This window comes from Cavia porcellus, unplaced genomic scaffold, assembly GCF_034190915.1.
Source record: "Cavia porcellus strain 051 isolate PalLab524CR breed Dunkin Hartley unplaced genomic scaffold, mCavPor4.1 scaffold_32, whole genome shotgun sequence".
NCBI lineage: Eukaryota > Metazoa > Chordata > Mammalia > Rodentia > Caviidae > Cavia > Cavia porcellus.
Genome location: NW_026947515.1, coordinates 27447370 through 27466090, shown reverse-complemented (window position 1 = coordinate 27466090; position 18721 = coordinate 27447370). Strand labels below are relative to the sequence as shown.

Genomic DNA, 18721 nt, shown 5'->3' with positions numbered 1-18721 from the left:
TGGCTACTCCTGAATCCTCTTTCTTCCCTGAGCCTCTTTCCCTTGTGTTTTCTGCTCAGTCAGGATTCGAGGTCAGAGAGCGTAGATGAAGGGCTCCCTGTGTACCCACGGTGGTGCAGGAGGGAGTAATCCCACCAGGGGTTTCTTCGGTGTCACAACAGAACTCAAGAACGAATGCTGCAGCATTAGTCTGGGCAGAGGTATGTGACTGGTGGCATTGCAGCTCTCTGCCTGCTCCTTGAATGGGAACCGTAGCACTAAATGCTGTGTTCATTGTGTATTCAGATGGAATGGAAGGGAGGGAGGGCTCAAAGTTCCCCTCCTACCCATAGTCCTTGATGTAGCGGTGTCATGGTGTGCAGTTTCTAGTGCATCTACCAATCACGTGTCATGCACAGCAGAAGTTCTGATGGTGTTCTGACCATCTGTGTTAGTATCAGCCTTTGTGGAGAACCTCGTTCTGTAATCACTGTATACTGTTATTTTCAGTTTTTACAGTTTTGGTACCACATCCATTAGGTGGATTCTTGTATATAATTTAAGATTTTAATTTAGTTTATATTTAAAAGCTTAAGAACCAAACTCTCAGATTCAAACTCATTGTAAGATATGTACGTTTTATACGTGATAGTGCAAAAGGCAGCACCAGTGCATGCTGATGGCAGCGTGCAGCACTGCTGTGCACCCACCCTGGACTGTCGTTTGCATAACCACACATATTGATGTCTGTGAGACTTGTGGGAAATGGGACGTTGTTCACACTGTAGTTTGCACTTTGGAAAATTGACTGAGGGAGGGCTCTTTTCCATGCTCGACCATTTACACTTCTGTAGTCAGCCTTTTGCATCCTGCCCTGTGTCTCAGAGGCACAGACCTTTGCCTGCCTCCTGCTTCCTCCTTGCTGACTTTCCTGGACCTGCCCCTGGTGTGATTCTGTTCTCTGTTCTCTGTCGCTCTGTTCCTGGCTGAACTGTCCACTAGCCTAGGGCCAGCCAGGAACAACCGAAGCCTGCTCTCCAGCACCAAGCCCAGCTAGGAGGCCCCAGCCTTGGCCTGCTGCTGAGGAGCATGGGGGAGATGGGCCCACAGCTGGGCCTGGGCCTGGGGTCCTGTTCAGCATTCTCACGCCTCTCCCCAGGGCTCCTGTGCTTCTCTCACAGGCATCCCGGGACAATTGTGTCCAGGCCTGGGAGTCAGCATTTCTCCTCTGGGGTAAGAGTAGAAATAACTTCTCTTTTGAGACCCTGAGGCCCTTCTCGAGTAAGAGCAGACACTAGTGGGTGCTTCTTTAAAGAAGCATCTCATGCTTCTTCTACCAGAGACTCATGAAGTGTTTTTCAGAACAGAATAGAATGATAGAAACTCGAGAGGAAGGGGGGCTAAGAATCCAACAGTGGCCAGAGACTCTGTGCACATTCTGCACCAACACTGGAGCTGGGGCCTGGCTGTGTAGGGTGGGGGCCAGTGCCTCTTGTGTAGAGAGATCTGTGAGCAGCGTTTTGCATTCCAAATTTGCAGTTGCAAAATTGAAGGATACACAGTATGCCACACCCTGTGCCTTCCTCATCAGAAATAATAACGGAGGGACAGTGTACATTTGCTTGCAAACTTGTAAGAAAGTCACTGTCTGCTCCAGCTGATCCTGTGTCCTAGACATAGACCAGAGAGGGGAGGAGTCAGCAGCACCCTTGGAGAGTTAGTGCCAGAGAAGAAAACCTTGAACCTGCAAGGGCAAAAACACTCTTTGCTTCTACTTGTGAAGTTCTGACCGCACCATGCAGATGAACTGTGTCTCTGTACTTTTCCTTCCTGATTGCTGGCAGCTTTCCAGTGCTTTCCTTCTCCGGCACCTCCCTGCCACTCGTGCTCTTCCCGGAGTGCCCCTCTTTGTATTGCGTCCCCAGCTCAGCAACAGAAGAGAATCAGTGTCTGTACCAAATTCAGAGGCACCAGCCGACTCCGGCTTGCCTTCCAGACTTTCCCTGTGTAGGCTGCCGGTAGCTTTTGCTGGCCCCTGGTGCCTTCTGCTTCCTAGCATACCCTGAGGCTGAGCACCAGGTTCAGCTGTTGTGTGGAGCCATCTTGGACTAACATAGGCTGCACTCGTCTCATCCCTGGCCCAGTAGCACTCTTTGGGTGTATCCTTTGGGCACTTGGTTCTTTCTACATAATGGATAGTGACCTGTGAGCTCTTTGAGGCAAAATCACTAACTTTGATTCTGTGGTGTTATCTTTAGAAAAAAAGGACATAACTCTTGGGACTAGGTAAAGTGCTGTGAGACTATTCACGGTATGTCAGTGATGGCAAACCTTTTAGAGCTTTCTGTGATAACAAACAGTCAGCTGTTGCACACAGGCTGTACGTTTATCATCACTGGTGTGGCACCGAAAAGCAGGAGTTTAATGTCATGTACACATGAAATCCCCAGGGACAGAGGAGCGTAGGACCTGGTGGGGAGTTGCACGATGCAGACAGATTCAGAGAAGACAGGATAACACTAAGGCTGAGTCAGAAGTGTGGTGGGAATAAGCAAGAAGGCTCCCCTAGCAGGCAGGTCCCATGCACTGTGAGCATGGAAGAGCCCAAGAGAGACTGGATTTGGCAGCCCTGGCAGGTAAGGGAGAGTGGGGTCCATCTCAGCAGTATGAGAGGTGAATCTCTGTCCAGATGTGAGGAGGAAAAGCTAGAAGCTCCATACATGTGTCCAGGTGGGACTCTCAATTCACATTTGTATTGAAAACTTGCAAAATAGGGAGCTAGGGATTTAGCTCAGCGGCATAAGCACCTGCCTTGCAAGCAGGCAGTTGTGAGTTCGATCCCTGGTACTGATAAAAAGGAAAAAGACAAAAAAAAAAAAAAAAGAAAACTTGCAAAATAAAAGTGGAAGTTTCATAAATAGTTCTAGGGTTTTTCACAGACTCAGTATGATTCTTTTAACTGAGTGCTACCATTTGACACAAGAATAAGGTTATATTGTGACTGTTTTTAGAAAACAGATTGGTATGAGACCAAAGTATTTAGGTCTGACCTGGTGGCACTGCCATGCTAATGAGGGTGTCCATCCACATTCCAACTGGGCTAAACCTCCAGGGAGGTCAGGTGGTAGAGCCAGCTTGAAGGGGGAGGAGGGTGCCCTCTGTCAGTGACTCTGCAATGGCTGGAGGCTGGAATTGGGGAGGGAGTTCCCTGCAGTTGTTTCCCTAGGGCAGTCCTGCCCCCAAGGATGTTTGGTGATGTCTGGAGACATTTTTGGTAGACATACCTTGTGGTGGTGGTGGGTGCTATTGGCATCTAGTGGGTAGAGGCCAGGGTACAGCTAGACACCCTGCAATGCTTGGGGAGGATGCTTCCCCTCCCTCTCAGAGAATGGTCTGCCCCAGGTTTCAACAGTGTCCGTGGAAGAACCGACCTAGTGCATTAATTTGGTTTGTGTTGCCTCTCAGCCTCCCAGCTTGTTTGGCCCTTGTTTTAAATTCCTTGTATCCTTTCCCTTACTGTCAAAGGCAGTGCTACTCTCAGTGTGGTCTGCAGTCACCTTGGATCTTGTTTCACGGAGGAGCTTGGGCCTATGGAATTTATGTCTTGGAGACGGGGGACCCCAAGTCTGTGTTTAACAAGTACCTTCGGTGACTGTCACATCCTTTGAGGTCTGGGAGCCACTGTGTGTGGGCGGTGGCCTTGCTTGTTGTCACTAGCCATCTTAGGTGATCATCCCCAGGGTCAGTTTGCTCCGCTCATCCTAGCAGGCCAGCCTAAGGAGCAGCACAGCAGCCTCTGTTTCTGGTCATCCTGAAGAATTATAGGCGAGTTCTTTTTGGCAAAGGGACTGGGAGACTGAGAGTGTGACACCTTCACCCCGTGGTCAGCTGGTGGAAGAGGACTGCTTCTGAGGCTCTTCAGAATGGTTTGAGAACGCCTGGCCAGTGCCCCTTTGCCTGCTGGCCTGCTACAGGGTCTTGGAAGGACAGCCTTTCTGCAGAGCTGACCGACCTCTTGTTTGAGAGGGCCTCTGGAGGAAGGGTTAACGTCCTCCCGGTGAGAGCAGCCATCAGGTTTTGCTTCTAGAGGGGAAAAGAAAGCCAGCGCAGCTTATGAGCGAATGGTAGTGGTGCCTCCCCTCCCCCAGGAGGCCAGGAAGGGGGTAGCAGGAGGGGCGGCGTGATTGCATTCATGGAAATGAGCCTGCGAGGAGCAAGCCAGCGGCACCGACTGTCAGCCAGGCTGCGCTTCCAGCGCAGCGCCCCCATCCCCGGGCCAAGCCAGCATTCCCCACCAGGCGCAGCTTGCTCCCACCCGCCGCTGGGCTGCTTGGCTTTTGTCTCCTCTGGACGCCTCCTCCCCTGCCCTTCTGTGCTGGCACTCACATGCTGTCCTTGCTCCAGCTCTCCCTGCACCCAGGGTTGGGGGAGCTCCAGGGAGCCTGGGCCTGTGGGATCGCTGCACAGAGCCACTATGGCCTCTGATGCGGAGAGCCGTGACCAGCAGAGGCTTTGATGTTGCTGCCCAGGGCTTGCCGGGACACTGGGGCCACTGGAGAGGGGACGCGCCACGGGTAAGAGGCGGGGTGGGTGGCGTGGGCAACCAGGTCTGCAGCTCGCTCTATTATGCGTTGCTGCCAGCAGCAGGAGCTATGTGTGGGGCTGATCTTCTGCATGTCTGTCCTCTGGCTCCCAGACATTGGGATTGTTTCTTCTTGGACTTGTTTTAAATTTCTCATATCCTTAGATACGAGGATACGTAGACTTAGGAATAAGCTAATGATTATTTTCTGGGGTCTTCTGTGGTGAGGTTAGAAACAGAATGGCAGAAAACAGAGGAACACATTCAGGCTGAGCATCTCCCCTCCAGCCCTGCCCACCTGCTTAGGGGATTTTTACTGACTCATTCTGGGCTTCAGAGCCCTTCCTGGATGTGGGCAGCCCTGGTTCCAGTGATGCACATTGTGAGGAGTTGGAGTTCACCATCCAATGTGATCATAGGCGTCCTATCTAGCTGCAGCATGAGGAGGAATGTTTAAGTGTTACAGGAAGATTCAGGGTGGTTCAAGGAGCCAGCATACAAATAGATTTTAAAAATGAGGTGAAGTGCAAGAGCTGAACCTCTTTTGGGACTGAAGGGGTGTGATGACCCAGCTGTGAAGGCTGACAGTGGCTGCAGCTGGCAGCAGAGCTTCACCCAGGAGACACAGTCCCCTGCCCCCCTAAAGGAGAAGCAAGTGTGATAATTTGGGTCTCCAGTCGAGTGGGGAATTCCTAGACCTCACTGAGAGCCGAGGCCACACTGCCTGTCTGCTTGGCTCAGGAGGCTGGTGCAGAAGAAGGCATTCAGTGACTGTGACCCAGCCCTGCCTTCAGCCCCTGGGTCCTCTGGAAAACAGCAAATGTGACAGGCTCACTGCCTGGGGCTGGAGGAAAGCTGCTGGGAATCCCAGCTTCGAAGTTTTAGAAAAAGAAAAGGTCCCTACAGTGGTTAACATTTAGCTGTTATTGAAAGCAGATGTTAACTTTGTTTTTGTAACATTTTCAGGATAAAATTTTATGACTTATTTGTTACTACCTTGAAATTTGATCTCATTTCCCTCTGTTGGTTGAATCATAATGTGCAAACTCTAGGATTTATGAGATACAATGTGTGGATTCTCTGTAAGATAAATATCTTCACTTTAAAAGACAGTTTATGGAGCTTTTTAATACACATTTCTGTACTAAGGGTTAGAATAGTGGCGTCCCCACCATGCATGAGGAAAGCGATGTGAGGAGAGGTATGGTTTGACCAGAGTCACAGAGAAGTCAGTGAAACTGCAAGTATTATTTGAACTCTTCCCTGTCTCAGCTCTGGCCAGTGTCCTCTGAGAACTCAGAGGCCTGCTTGTCATGGTACTAAGTAGGGAACAGTCTTTAAAAGTGAAAACAAAAATGAAGTCTTCCTTATAAATGCAGAATGTTAGCCAGGCATGGTGTGGGGTGTGGTGTCACATGTCTGTCATCCCAGCACTCTGGGCAGCTGAGGTGGGAGGATCACAGAGTTTGAGCACAGCCAGAACAAATTAGTGAGATCCTGTCCCAAAATAAAAAGAGCTGGGGATGTAGCCGAATGAGAAGGCCTGGGTTCAATTCCAAGCACCACACACACGCAGAAGGTGGCATGAAATTTTGATGGACTTCTAGGCAGGAGATTGAGAAGTTTTTGCCTGAAAAAAATTAAGCTAGAATTGTGTAAATACCTATATTGGCAGTTTACTAGAAGATACCTCTGCCTCCCAGTGTTGGCTAGCTATGCACTAATACAACTCTTGGTTTGGGAGTATCTGTAAATTACTTTAAAACTCCGTTAGGCTACAAGTTGGTGGTAAGATTCTTGAAGCGCTCCTCACAGAAGTGAAATCAAAGAGACTAAAGTTAGCAGAATTAGGAAGTTAAAACATGCTGTTAGGTTACTGTTTATTTTTAATTGTAAAATACATATAGAACATAAAATAAAACACTTCAATTATAAGTACACAGTTCAGTAGTTTTCAGTATATTCACATGGTTTTGTAGCCACCTCCAGAACTGTTTCACCTGGCCAAACAGAGCTCTGTCCCCATTAGGCCTTACCTCCTCACCACTGGGCAGCCCCAACTCTGCTTTCTATCTTTGTTAGTGTCCCTCGTTCCTGAGGTCCTGTGGCTGGAACTCAGGGCTTTATGCATGCTAGGCAAGGGCTCTACCACCAGGCCACATCCCGCCCTAACTTCTGTCTTTGTGGACAGCATTTGCCCATTTGCTTATTTGGTTTTGTTGTTCGTCAAGGCTGTCTTGCCTTGTAGATCAGGCTGGCCTGGAGCTTACCAGGTAACCCAGACCGGCCTTGAGCTTGTGGCCGTCCTGCCTCAGCCTCATAAGTGCTGAGATTGTAAACATGCACCGCCATACCTACCCAGTATTTGCCCATTTGTGGATGGCTGTTTCACTGAGGTCACTTCAGGGCTCATCCATGTTGTAACATGTGTCAGGATTCCTGTTTTTCAAAAGGAAGCCCCAGTGGTGTAGTGTTAAATTCAGAAAGGAGGCTAAGGTTCTAACTTAGTGAGGAAGGAAATGTGATTGGTCCCTCAGGGTTGACAGGCTTTCTATAAAGGTGTGATGTGGACTGCTCAGTGTCTTACTGAGTCTCTAACTTTGATCATGCACCCTCTCTTGCCTAGTGATCCTGATTAGTATCCTGAGAACTCTTGAGTTTGTGACTCAGTGAAATTCTGAATGGTTACAGTTTTTGTTTTACCTCTGTCTGCTGCTACCTTTTACTTAAAAGTTTTGGTTGCACCCTTATCCCTGTCTTAAAGACCTGATGCTGTGCGCACATTTGTCACATTGGTGTGGAAGTGAGTTTTGGAAAAGCTGAAAGTTGCTCTTCTCAGTGAGGAAAACACATTCTCGCAAACCAGCCCGCTGCCCGTTGCAGAAGTGACCCATGATTCTTTTGGGTCTGCAGCTGCTTTTATCCAGTGTCTCACCATCTTGTAGTCCCAAGGGGACCTCATAGTGTGTTCCTCTTCTCCTGCAGTCTCTGATGTACCAGGAGTCATTTCATGAAGGTGCTCTGGGTTGCCTTGTGATGTGAAAGCCATATAAAGGTTAGGCAGGTCTGAAGAGCCACTTTTGGAAGCAACTCTTGGTCTTACTGTTAACCTTGAGGGACACAGCTGCGGTAGCTAGCCCAGGCTCACATGGCTGGTGAGTACAGGGCTGGGCTCTGGACCTAAGGCAGTCTGTGGTGCCACTGGTTGGGTGGGGTACTCAAGGCGTGGCCTCCTTAACAGCCCTTTTGAAATGCCCCATGCAACTGTGGGTATTTCCTGGGGCTGTGGTTCCTGCAGGAAGAGCTGGGTCTGCTATAGACCTGTGTGAGTCAGCGGCACAGTGAGCAGCAGTGGTCTAGGAGGAAGACACTGGAGAAGAGTGCAAGCTGGATCTGCATACGAGGCTCTCATAGGCACCTCCTTGGGCCTGCTGTGGCTGCTTTTTCGTTCAGCCCACACCTGGCCCTCGCAGCAGTGGAGACCCGTAGTTCCAAGGCCCAGTTGCCAAACATTGGCATAGATCCAAAAGCCTGAGTTCTTTCTGTACTTTGAAGTGTTTCTTCAGATTTCAGATCACTGAGATTTACCAGAAGATAGTGATTCGGGCCTCTAGAGGTAAACAGGCTATGGCCTGCTTTTGAGGTCCATTAGCAGGGTCCAGTTGGGAGGGTGGCTGGTTGGTGCCCAGTGCTGCCCCCACCTATCAGCCTTTGGAGTTCCTGCTCCTGGAAGGCCTGGGGTGGTGCACTGGGTCGCCCAGAGCAGTACGTGTTCTTCACCGGGCAGTTTCCTGTGTTCCATTTGGGACCACAGAAGTGGAGTGTGTGAATAATGACTTGAACCCTCAGAGCAGGTGTCAGTGCTGGGGAGGGTGAGGGAACCGTGCTTTCCTTCCCCACCCACGACTGCTGCTCTTCTAAGGAGGGATTGGGTTAAAGTGTGTGTGTGTGTGTGTGTGTGTGTGTGTGTGTGTGTATGTGTGTGTGTGTGTAAGAGAGAGAGGTTGATTGATTGATTGATTGATTCAGTGTCCAGCACACGAAGGAGAGGCTGGGCCTCACTCCTTACCCTAAGGGCTAGATTTGAAAGGAGGCCGAGCTGTCTCTCTGGTCTGAGCAGAACACTGGTGAGGGCAGTTTGATCTTTTGTGTATTTATCTTCTCTGCTATCAAGAGAAGTGGGCCTTTCAGGTGGACCTCACTTCTCAGTTATTTTTCTGAATGTTTTGTGCTAATTTAAATGTGACCCCTTTTATCCTGCTGAGAAATGGGCATGAAAGTAAGCTGGTTAATTATTTTGGTGGAAAAAATAAGGCAGGCACAAGTCCCTACAGATAGCAGGATGATTTCAGAGAGTGAGGTCCCCGTCCCAGCGCATGCCTAGGCCTCTCTGATTTCTCAGCATCCATGGGGGTTTGGGTAACACCTGCTGTGTCCACTGCACAGAACCTGCTGTCACAGGAGCTGCTTCTTCAGCAGGCCTCAATGGTGCTGTGGCAGGAGACCAGGGATCGCAGGGCTTGAGAGTAGCAGCAGCTTTCCTGGGCCCGCATACCTTCTGGTCTTGGAAAGAGTGCCCTGTGCCTTTAAGACAGTCCTCCTTTGTATGCACACCGTTTCAGCTCTGCTTTCAGTGACTGTTAAAATCTGCAGAGCAGCATTTAAGTAAATAAATAAATAAGTAAAGCTTCCCTTGTGTGGCTTTTCTGTTCACAGTGAGCACAATGGCCCCTTGTTGTTTTTGTCACTTGGAAAGGCAGGGTGAGGGGCCTGATGCTGGAGGGCCATCTGGCTGCAGCCAACACCTTGCAGATTAACCTTTGGGGGCTTAGATTCCCTGGCCCTCAGAGGTCCCTGGGCAGAGGGGCAGGTGGTGAGGTACAGAACAGCTCCTTCTCTAGTCCCTTGCCATTGTCCGCCGGTGGTGGGGACAGCCTGCTGCCCTCCCCACCATCCATTCTTCTAGAGAAAGGGTTTGGTCCCCTCTCTGGCACAGATGTGTGGCCGCAGCACGTGGCAGGCTGGCAGGGAGCAGTTGTTTGTCACTTTGCCATCTGGCCTGTCCTAGCCCAGGGGCTCTTGCTCTGCCCTTCTGGATCCTGTGCAGAGTAGATGTGGTTGCTGAAGGCCTCTCTCACCTGCTGCCTCCAGCATCTGGGTGGCAGCCAAAGTCCCAGGCACCAGCCCCTCCTCCATACCCCAGCAACAGCGCTTGCTAACCCTTGGTTCTGTCAAATGAAACCACGCCTTTTGTCATGGGGATTTCTTTTTCTCGTGGGTGGCTTGAGATCGAAGGCTTGAATTAAAAGATTTGAGCTGGGGAGGCTGGGGATTTAGCTTAACGGCATAAGCGCCTTCCTTGCAAGCGCACAGTTGTGAGTTCAATCTCTGGTACCGATAAAGAAAAAAAAAGATTTGAGCTGGGCACTAGGGCTGACACATCTTTCCAGTACTCGGGAGGCTGAGGCAGGAGGATTGTTGTGAGTTGAGGCCAGACTGGGCTGTAGAGTGAGTTCAAGGCTGGTCTGAACTACATCACAAGATCCTCAAAAAAACCCAAAATTGATGTTGCATTGATTTATTGAATCAGAAGAGAAGCAGCATTATAACTTAATGTTACTTAAGTATAAGGTGAAGAAGTAATCACATGATTAATGTCAGGCACCTGTATCAAAATAAACAAGAATAAATACCTTGCTTATTCTAGCTGCAAATTGACTAGAAGCCTTTTCTGTCTGATACAAGGACACAGAAGCCTGTCTTTGCTGGTAGCTATAGATTAACTTTGTGTCTTTCACTTTGAAACCAGTAGTGTGTGTGTGTGTCCAGGGACTCAGATGTCCTCTTTCTCCATTCCCGGACCTGTTCCTGGAACCGGTGCTCTCAAGGGGCTCTTTCTGGTGTTAGGTGTGGTAGGTTCTGCTGAGTCTTATATCACTGATCATTTTGTCAGAATTAAAGATTATCTCCTGCCTTGTTCTGACTGTGGACAAGTACAACTCGCATCCTTTCGCTGCTTCCTTTTGGTGCTTTATCACATTTCGGTTCATCTGTTTTCCCCTCTGGAATTTCAGTGAGTGTTGTTCCAGCCTGGATTCTTCTCCAGGGTCTGTACCCACCCTCCTACCTGTGGGTGCCCTGTTCCTTACTGAGGAGGATCTGAGGCACTTTATTACTCCCCAGTTGTCAGAGAATTTGGGTACCCTTGATCACCCACAACCCAAAAATATTAAATAAAGTTGCAGAAATAAGCAGTTTATAAACTGTAAATTTTAGGTTGCATGCCCTCGGAGTAGTGTGATGATATCTTGCATCACACTGTTCCATCCTTCTGTTCATGAAATACTGTGAAACTGTGAAGGAGGGAAAGAAACACGTGCAGGCACCACCGTACCTCAAACTGTACGAGATCTGGGCACAGCGCGAGGTAGTGTACTTCAGATGGGGAAGGCACCAGTACGTGCATGTGTTCCAGGAAAGACAGCCAACACAGGCTCCGGCACTGTCATGGCTTCAGGCCACCGGGGGACTTGAAATGGGAAAGGGGTGTGTGTGTACTGTTTGTTTTGTCTTTACCCTGGAAAGTCAGTGATGCATGTCCCCTTTGCTGCCGATGAAATGTGGCCCAGGTTGGTTAAGTCACTTCTCTGAAGGGGCTAATGTAGTCTGTGGTAGATTGGAATAAGGTTTACACCTGGTTTGCCTAGTTCTGGTGTTCTGGTGCTTGTTTTTCCATTCAGCCACCTAGTTCCCAGCACACCCAGGAGCTGGTTTTGCAGGGCCTCCTGGCTCCCCCCTTTCAAAGGAATGTGAAGACTTATTTGTGTGTATGTTTCATAGTAGGAACCGTGATCTGGGAATTTAGGTAGCTGTGCTCTGATGATGAGAACACTTCTTAAAACATCATTCAAACCGTGTAGAAGGATGTGAAGCAGAAAGAGAAGAGTTCTCTCTAGAGTTAAGGGCTGTTCTATTGTATATGCGTCTCCTAGTCCCTATCCCTCCCTGGAATGGCATGGAGCCATTCATGTGCTTTGCAGCTGCCTCCAAAACCCATTTCTCCATACTGCAGTTCAACACAGGGTCATAACATTCCAGTTTTTTGTTGTTTGTTTTGTTTTTTGGTATTAGGGGTTAAGCCTGGAGCTTTTGCGGTGACCTACCTCCCCAGTCTTTTTTATTTTTTGTTTCAAGACAGGGTCTTGCTAAGCCACTAAACTGTTTAGGTGGGACCCAAACTTGCAGCGATCCTGCTTTGGCTGCCCAGAGTTCCAGGATTACCAGCGCGTGCCGCCTCACCGCTCTGCATTCGTCTGTAGCCATGACGCAGCTAAGATTGGATCAGCAGCAGCCTGAAGTCTCCCAGCCATGCACCAGCCTGACCACTGCAGCCTAACTTAACCCCAGCCATCATCTTCTCCTGTTCTTTCCCAGCATTCCTCTCTCAGAACTCTGCTGTGTAACTCGGGTCCCTTCTTGTCCTGAGCAAACCTGCTGTAAACTGTGGCCAGCTGATTCCTAGCAGGAGGTCGTTTCTCAGCAGGCTTCTATATTCCTTCCTGAGACCTGTGTCCCTTTGCACTCTTGGATTTGCCTTTATTTTTGGTGAGATGAAGGTAGTAACATTTGCCTCTCTTTGCAGTTCCTAGTGACCTCACTGCAGAAGAGCGTCAAGAGCTGGAGAATATCCGGCGAAGGAAGCAGGAGCTGCTGGCCGACATTCAGGTGGGAGGACGTGGGGAGGCTGGCTGGAGTAGAAGCAACTGTGCCACACTGTATGTCTGACCCTAGTGTCTTCAAGAGGCATCTTGGACCTGCACTCACCTTTACTGGTCTATAGGCAGAAAAGCAGGGTCTCAAAGAGTTTTAAGTCGTTTGTGAGGTCTGTGCTATTGCAGGTTGTCAGAGCTTGAGGGGCCCTGAGCAAAGTCCTCTCTGCTGTTTCTAGGCTCCCTAGACCCTGTGCGGGTCCTGCCTCTGCCACTTTCCTGCAAGGTAATTAGAAAGCAGCATTTTGGTTCTGTGGGCTTCAGTTTCTTCCATATAGGGTAAGAATGAAAACACCCTCACAGGTTGATATGTGTATTGAATGAGCTGATATTTATGAAGACTTGGTATAGTTTCTGGCTCCAAGAGATACTTTGTCAATTTTATTTTGTAATTTTATTGTTTCTCCAAGTTAGGTTTCATACTGCCAAGCTGTATAGGAAATAAGACTCAGAAGCCACAGAAGCCACATATTAAGTTATTTTAACCCTGAGGCAGTAAATGTTACTCTTCTAGAATTCTTTGTAAAACTCCAGGAGAGAGGAGGGCCTGCAGTAATGAGCTGCTCAGCATGAGAGAAAAGACAGGACCGGAGTGCTGGTCTAAGAGCAGTATGACACTTTGTCTGATCCTTTGGTTCCTAGTTCATTGGTAAATGCTGGAAAGTGGCGCAAGTCTCACTCAGCCCCCTTCACTATGACAGTCCCTCATTTCAAGGCTGGCTGAAGGGCAAAGGCAGGTGGCAGCTGACCGAGGATTGGGTCAGATGTTCCTTTGCCACTCGCGCCTCAGTGGGGAGGAGAGTGTCCCTCCTGGCCTCTGTTCCGCTTGTGTTTGGTGAGCCATAGCTATGTTAGGAAAGACACTGGGTTGAGGGAGCCATTCCTTAGCAAAGGTGCAATTGTATATGGTGTGTAGACATGGTGCGTAGACTCCTTTTCTATGCTAGGTACCCAGAGGCCGGGAGCTGCCTTTTCCCCCAGTATCCCTTCAGGACTTACTCTGTTCTAGGAATGCAGTCAGTATCTTGAATACATGAATTTTCCCAGTCTTTGGATTTCTTTTGGTTGCCTAGTTTTGTTTCTCTGTGCTTTTGCTTTATGTTGTCTCTGCTGGAGGCAGGGTTACATGGGGCTTTGGAAGTGTCCCATGGTCTGTGTCTCCCCTCTGGGTAACTTTGGACCATATCCTTGCAGAGACTGAAGGACGAGATCGCAGAGGTCGCTAATGAAATTGAAAGCCTTGGCTCCACAGAGGAAAGGTGAGTCTGCCCTGCGGCGGGGCCTTGTGGTGTGAGACTCCTGGGGTGCCCGGCCTTTCCTTGCACAGACTGTCCCCATGGGGAAAGTGGGCTCTCCTTCGTAAGGAGGGGGCATGTAGGTGCTTTTCACACTTGAAGATTGGAACTAGAAAATTTCAGAGGTCCCAGAAAGCCTTAAAGTGTGCTGCAGTTTCTGTGCGAAATACTGTTTGTTGTCTGCTCTATTTGAATTACAGAGTTTCTGTTTCTTTCTTCATGTAAGGGAAAAGCTTAATGAACCCTGCTAATTAGATTTCTGAAGGCTGGTGTGCCCAGTTATGTGGGTACATTTTTTAGCTTATTCACACATTCCATCCCTACTACTAAAGGGAAGATAGTGTAGAAGTTAAATTATAGGGGCTGGGGATTTAGCTCAGCGGCATAAGCGCCTGCCTTGCAAGCGTGCTGTGAGTTCGATCCCTGGTACCAATAAAAAAAATTATAGTGTAAGATGATGAGAACTTAATGGGGTTCCTAGACCGTTTGTGAAGTGCCTAATGTAAGTGGACTGTTTGCAGTGCGTTCCATGTCTGTGTTGTGCTAAGCTCAAGTCTTCTGTCTTGTTCTTTGATTTGTTGTTCCAAGCTCCGGTGGGTAGTACCATAGGGACAAATGAGGCTGTGTGTTTCAGGTCACTGCTTCTAGTCTCTGAACTGTCGTCTTGGACTTTGGGGTTGCAGCTTTCCTATTTTCATTTAAAAACCATAGTGTACAAGAAATGGATAAATTAGTTCCTCCAAGTTTAAAACTTCTGTCTTTATAAAGGATAACTAGTGAAAAGGAAATGAATAGGCAAACCACAGTAGGAGAAAATACCTGTGATACGTATATCCAAGAAAGGACCCATATTCAGAATGCATGTAAGAAATACATGTAATTCAGTAATTAAAAAAGACTGCCCATTCTCTACCAGCCTGGGCTACAAAGTCAGTTCACGGCTAGCCAAAACTGCGAAGCAAGACCTTGTCTCAAGAAGACCAAGAACAAAACAAAGCAGAAGACTGCCCAAATAGAAGGTGGACAGGCACATTGCCCAGAAAACCATGTGTACAATAGACATAAGAAAAGTGGTCATCGTGGTGAGGTGTAAAGGAGTGTGACATAAACCTGCCTGGACGTGTGGCTTTACACCCACTAGCATGGCTGAGATTGCTGGTAGCTGGTGTTGGTGAGCCCAAACCAGAATAAGAGTATAACCACTCGGGAAAACAGTGTACCGGTTTGTGTGATGTGAAGCATAAATGCTGGCCAATTCCTACCAGTTCAACTCCTACGTATTTATCCAGAGAGATGAATACACGTTTCCAGGAAGACTCATACAAGAGTACAGCATTCTCAGGTTGAAACAGCCCAGAACTAGAAAAAGCCTGACTGCTGACCAGCAGGTGAGTGACGGCCAGGACCAGGAACAGGAACAGAGGGCAGGGGCTGCTTGCCTGCAGCAGTGTGGATGGATTTCGTCTCATGAGCATCGCATTGGCTCAGAGACGCCCTCAGGGGACCACACGTGCAGTTCATGGGGTCCTGAGATGGAAGAAACCCAGCAGGGGGAGATGGCAGCAGTGGCTGCCTCCTCATGGCAGGGGGAGGGCAGGCCAGAAGGGGGCATGAGGGACCCAAGGAAAGATGAGGCAGGTTTGTTGGAGCAGTAGTCACGAGGGCATTGGTCAAAACCATGGAATGCACACTTAAGATGTGTACATTGTGTTGAATATTAAGTATACCTGAATTTTTAGAAGAAACTTTTCAGATTTTAAAGGTAATACACGTTTATTGCAGAAAGATGGTAAAATAAAAAGCATGAAGAAAACACATTTCCCATAATCAGTTATCCAGACAGGTTTTGGCATATTCTTTGTATGTTTTAGTGTACATACACATGCAGGATTTAGGGTACCCATTTGCTTGTTTAACGTCTGGGGGCATCATAGAGCACCCAGAAAATGAAAATGTCGGAACTATGGGCTAGTACAGTGAGCTAGCTAGCAAGTTTATCAAAACTGGGTCTCTCATCAGCTGCATCTGAAGGTGTAAGTCAGGCAGCTATAATTTGATGATTTGTGTTTTTAAACTTAAAATAGTTGTCTAATATTGAAAGTCCTGAATGGGTGTGGTTCTGCAGATCCCAGCATGTCCAGACAGGGAGGACTTGTTAGATAGGACCCACGGCCATTCTGATTTTTCCACAGGGCCGCTGTCTGATGGCCTGATGCCTAATGCCACCATTTTGTATAAGTGACCCTAAATACTATTTAATCAAATGGAAATGATGTGCTTATACCACGAGATTCAAAGCTTTGTAAATTTCAGAGGAAACTGGTAGAAGTGGTCAGCCATCTCTGGGCATGTCCAGGCAAGCACGAGAGTGAGCAATGACTGTAGCTGGCAGACAGGCAGGCTTGTCTGTTGTGCTTTCTAAGTCCCAGGAGGGTTTCAGTTAGGGACCACACTGAGGCCTGGACGCTGTGGATCACTGCTGATTAGGGACCCTCCTCTGTGGGGCCCATGAGGTTGCCCCACACTGTTACAGGAAGTCCCGAAGCAGGCTTTCCCTTGTGGTATTTGTTTGGAAATACAAACCAAAGTAAGCTTCCTGGATTTAGAAAAAAAAGATTAGCCAACCGCTTAGATTCAGTAAGAATTGCTAGACATCTGGTGTCAGCCATTTGTTCTAGCTGAAGTGAAACTTGATGTTCCCTTCATGTTCTCTGTCACCTGGTGTCTTAGTGTCCTGGTGTCCTCAGTTTTCCCATGCTCCTTTCAAAACCCTCAAACAGGAGCCCCTCATGGATTCAGCCAGTGAGCTTAGCCAGTGCAGACATGTTCCTCAAGGCGGTAGCATTCTGTGCTTTATTTCTGAGCAATGTTTTGTTCTCTGAAGCTATAAAATTACTGTTGTCGTTGATGGCAGACGTTGCCAAATTAGGGTACAAACCAGAATTATTGGAGGAAATCTTAAAAATTCTAATTGCTAGGCTCTGCTTCTGGAATATCTGAGTAACTGAGCGGCTCAGGATCTGCTGCTAGAGTCCACATGTGGGGTTGTGTAAAACTCAGGATCCTTCACAGATGGCCTTGAGCGGGCCCCCGGATGGTGCATGTGTGGAGACCTGAGATTCTTCAGAGACTCCGGGGGTGTGGGTCATACTTTGAGAAGCGTGGTCAGTGAATTTGCATTTTTCATCCTGATGCTGCTCATTTGAGAGGTTTTTTTGAAAAGTAAATATAATATAAATGTACTATATGGCCCAGCAGTGCCTACCCTAGGTGTCTGTCTGAGCAGGATGAAAACACACACCCACGTCAGGAGGTGTCCACATGCTGATGGCAGTCTTATGCATAATGGCTGCAGACTTCAGATGGTTTCTTATCTTCTGGTACGTGGGTGGAAGAGCAGGGTTACTCAGCACAGAAGGACACGTGTACTGATGACTCTCAGAGCATGGGGGAGACTTGAACACGTTACACTAGGTGAGAGGAAAAAGTTGCAAAAGTTCCCTTACTGTGTGGTGCTGTTCCTATGAAATGTCCAGAACAAGCACGTGTGTGGTGGCAGAAAGCAGGTTGGTAGTTGCCTGGGGGCAAAGTTAATCCTGCCTCAAAGGATTAATTGAAAGTGAGTGTGAGGAATTTCACTGGATTGCTGAGAAAGCTCTAAAACCAGATTATGATGATGCTAGCACAATTTAGCAACTGTATACTTAACATGGCATGTTACAGTGATAGGTGAATTATAACTGGGTAACATTTTTGAAAAATCGGATTAGAAAAGCAGATGAGCCCAGAGCAAAGTGAAGGTTTCAGGGTTTCTTGGGCCAAATCATGCACAGTACTTTCCTAGACCACTCTTACAAAACCTTGTGTGTAGCCCTGACTCCATGTGGGGTCTACACAGCCTCTCAGAACTTCCCCTGCCAGAGCAGTAATGGCGCTGGTGGTTGTCTTCCAGGAAAAACATGCAGAGGAACAAACAGGTAGCCATGGGCAGGAAGAAATTTAACATGGACCCTAAAAAGGTAAGCAGAAGGAACTGGCAGGGGCCCATAGGTTTTAAGATGGGGTTTTCTGGTGGACAGATGGAACCCAGAAGTATTTCTCCCAAGCTGCCTTTTGTCACTTGGCACAGCCCAGGGGCCCTGGCTTCAGGCCATGAGGCCTGTTCATATATCCATTGGTGCCTATTTATCAGATACTTCCTCTGTGTCCAGGATCCATGTTGTTGCTGCCTGCCCCGCTCCTTCCTCGTTCCGGCTGCTGCAGGCAGACATGACTGGATTTTTGTGGTCTTTCTCTAGGGTATCCAGTTCCTAATAGAGAATGACCTGCTGAAGAACACCTGTGAAGACATCGCCCAGTTCCTCTACAAGGGGGAGGGGCTCAACAAAACGGCCATCGGCGACTACCTAGGGGAGAGGTGAGGCCTTGATGCTCAAGCTCCTGCATACCCGGAGCCCTAGGGCACATTGCTGTCCATGCTGGCCCTGAGGGACCGCGTTGGAAGTGGGGGCACCTTTTGTGTTCACCCAGTAAACACTGTGAGTTGGACACCCTCCTGACTGCGTGGCTGTGCCCAGAGGCCATGTGATGCTGGGACTCAGTTTGGGCACCCTACCTGAAGGAGGCGGGTCCTCAGCATCAGTGTCTGATTTCTGCCTCCTTCTGTCTCCTTCTGCTCCTAATAGAGATGAGTTTAACATCCAGGTCCTGCACGCCTTTGTGGAGCTGCACGAGTTCACAGACCTGAACCTCGTCCAGGCTTTGCGGTAGGTGTTCCCAGGGGCTCTCTAGAGAGGCGGTCCTGTGACCCTGGGTTCATCTGTGGGCTGCTGGACTGAAGTTGCATCTTGGGGGGCAATTGTAGCTATCTAAGGATATGCTGAAGGGAGGCAGTCTCAGCCTCTAAGTGGAAGGCAGCTCAGGGACTGGACGGGACTACACTCTGCAGGGGGACGCTATGCAGCCTTCCTCAGCTTACACCTACCTGCACTGTGGACTTAGGAAACTAGTGAAAAAACTTGAATTTTTTACTGAATCTTTATTGGTGCCTTATGAGAAGCGGTCCTGTGTTTTCACTGCTGCAAGCGTGAACAACA

General features: G+C 48.6%; 1 protein-coding gene across 4 annotated transcripts in view; it reads left to right on the top strand.

Moving 5' to 3' along the window:
• Positions 1-18721, top strand: part of Cyth1 (cytohesin 1) — a 95005-nt gene that overhangs the window by 55945 nt on the left and 20339 nt on the right. For 3 of the 4 annotated variants that reach the window (XM_063242192.1, XM_013147110.3, XM_063242194.1), the window contains exons 2-6: positions 12204-12286; positions 13525-13589; positions 17578-17644; positions 17924-18042; positions 18311-18391. In XM_063242192.1, the coding sequence (XP_063098262.1) occupies positions 12204-12286; positions 13525-13589; positions 17578-17644; positions 17924-18042; positions 18311-18391 (415 nt within the window). Of the gene's footprint in view, positions 1-4181; positions 4554-12203; positions 12287-13524; positions 13590-17577; positions 17645-17923; positions 18043-18310; positions 18392-18721 lie in introns of those variants that run through there. The other variant, XM_063242193.1, reaches the window with a different exon arrangement.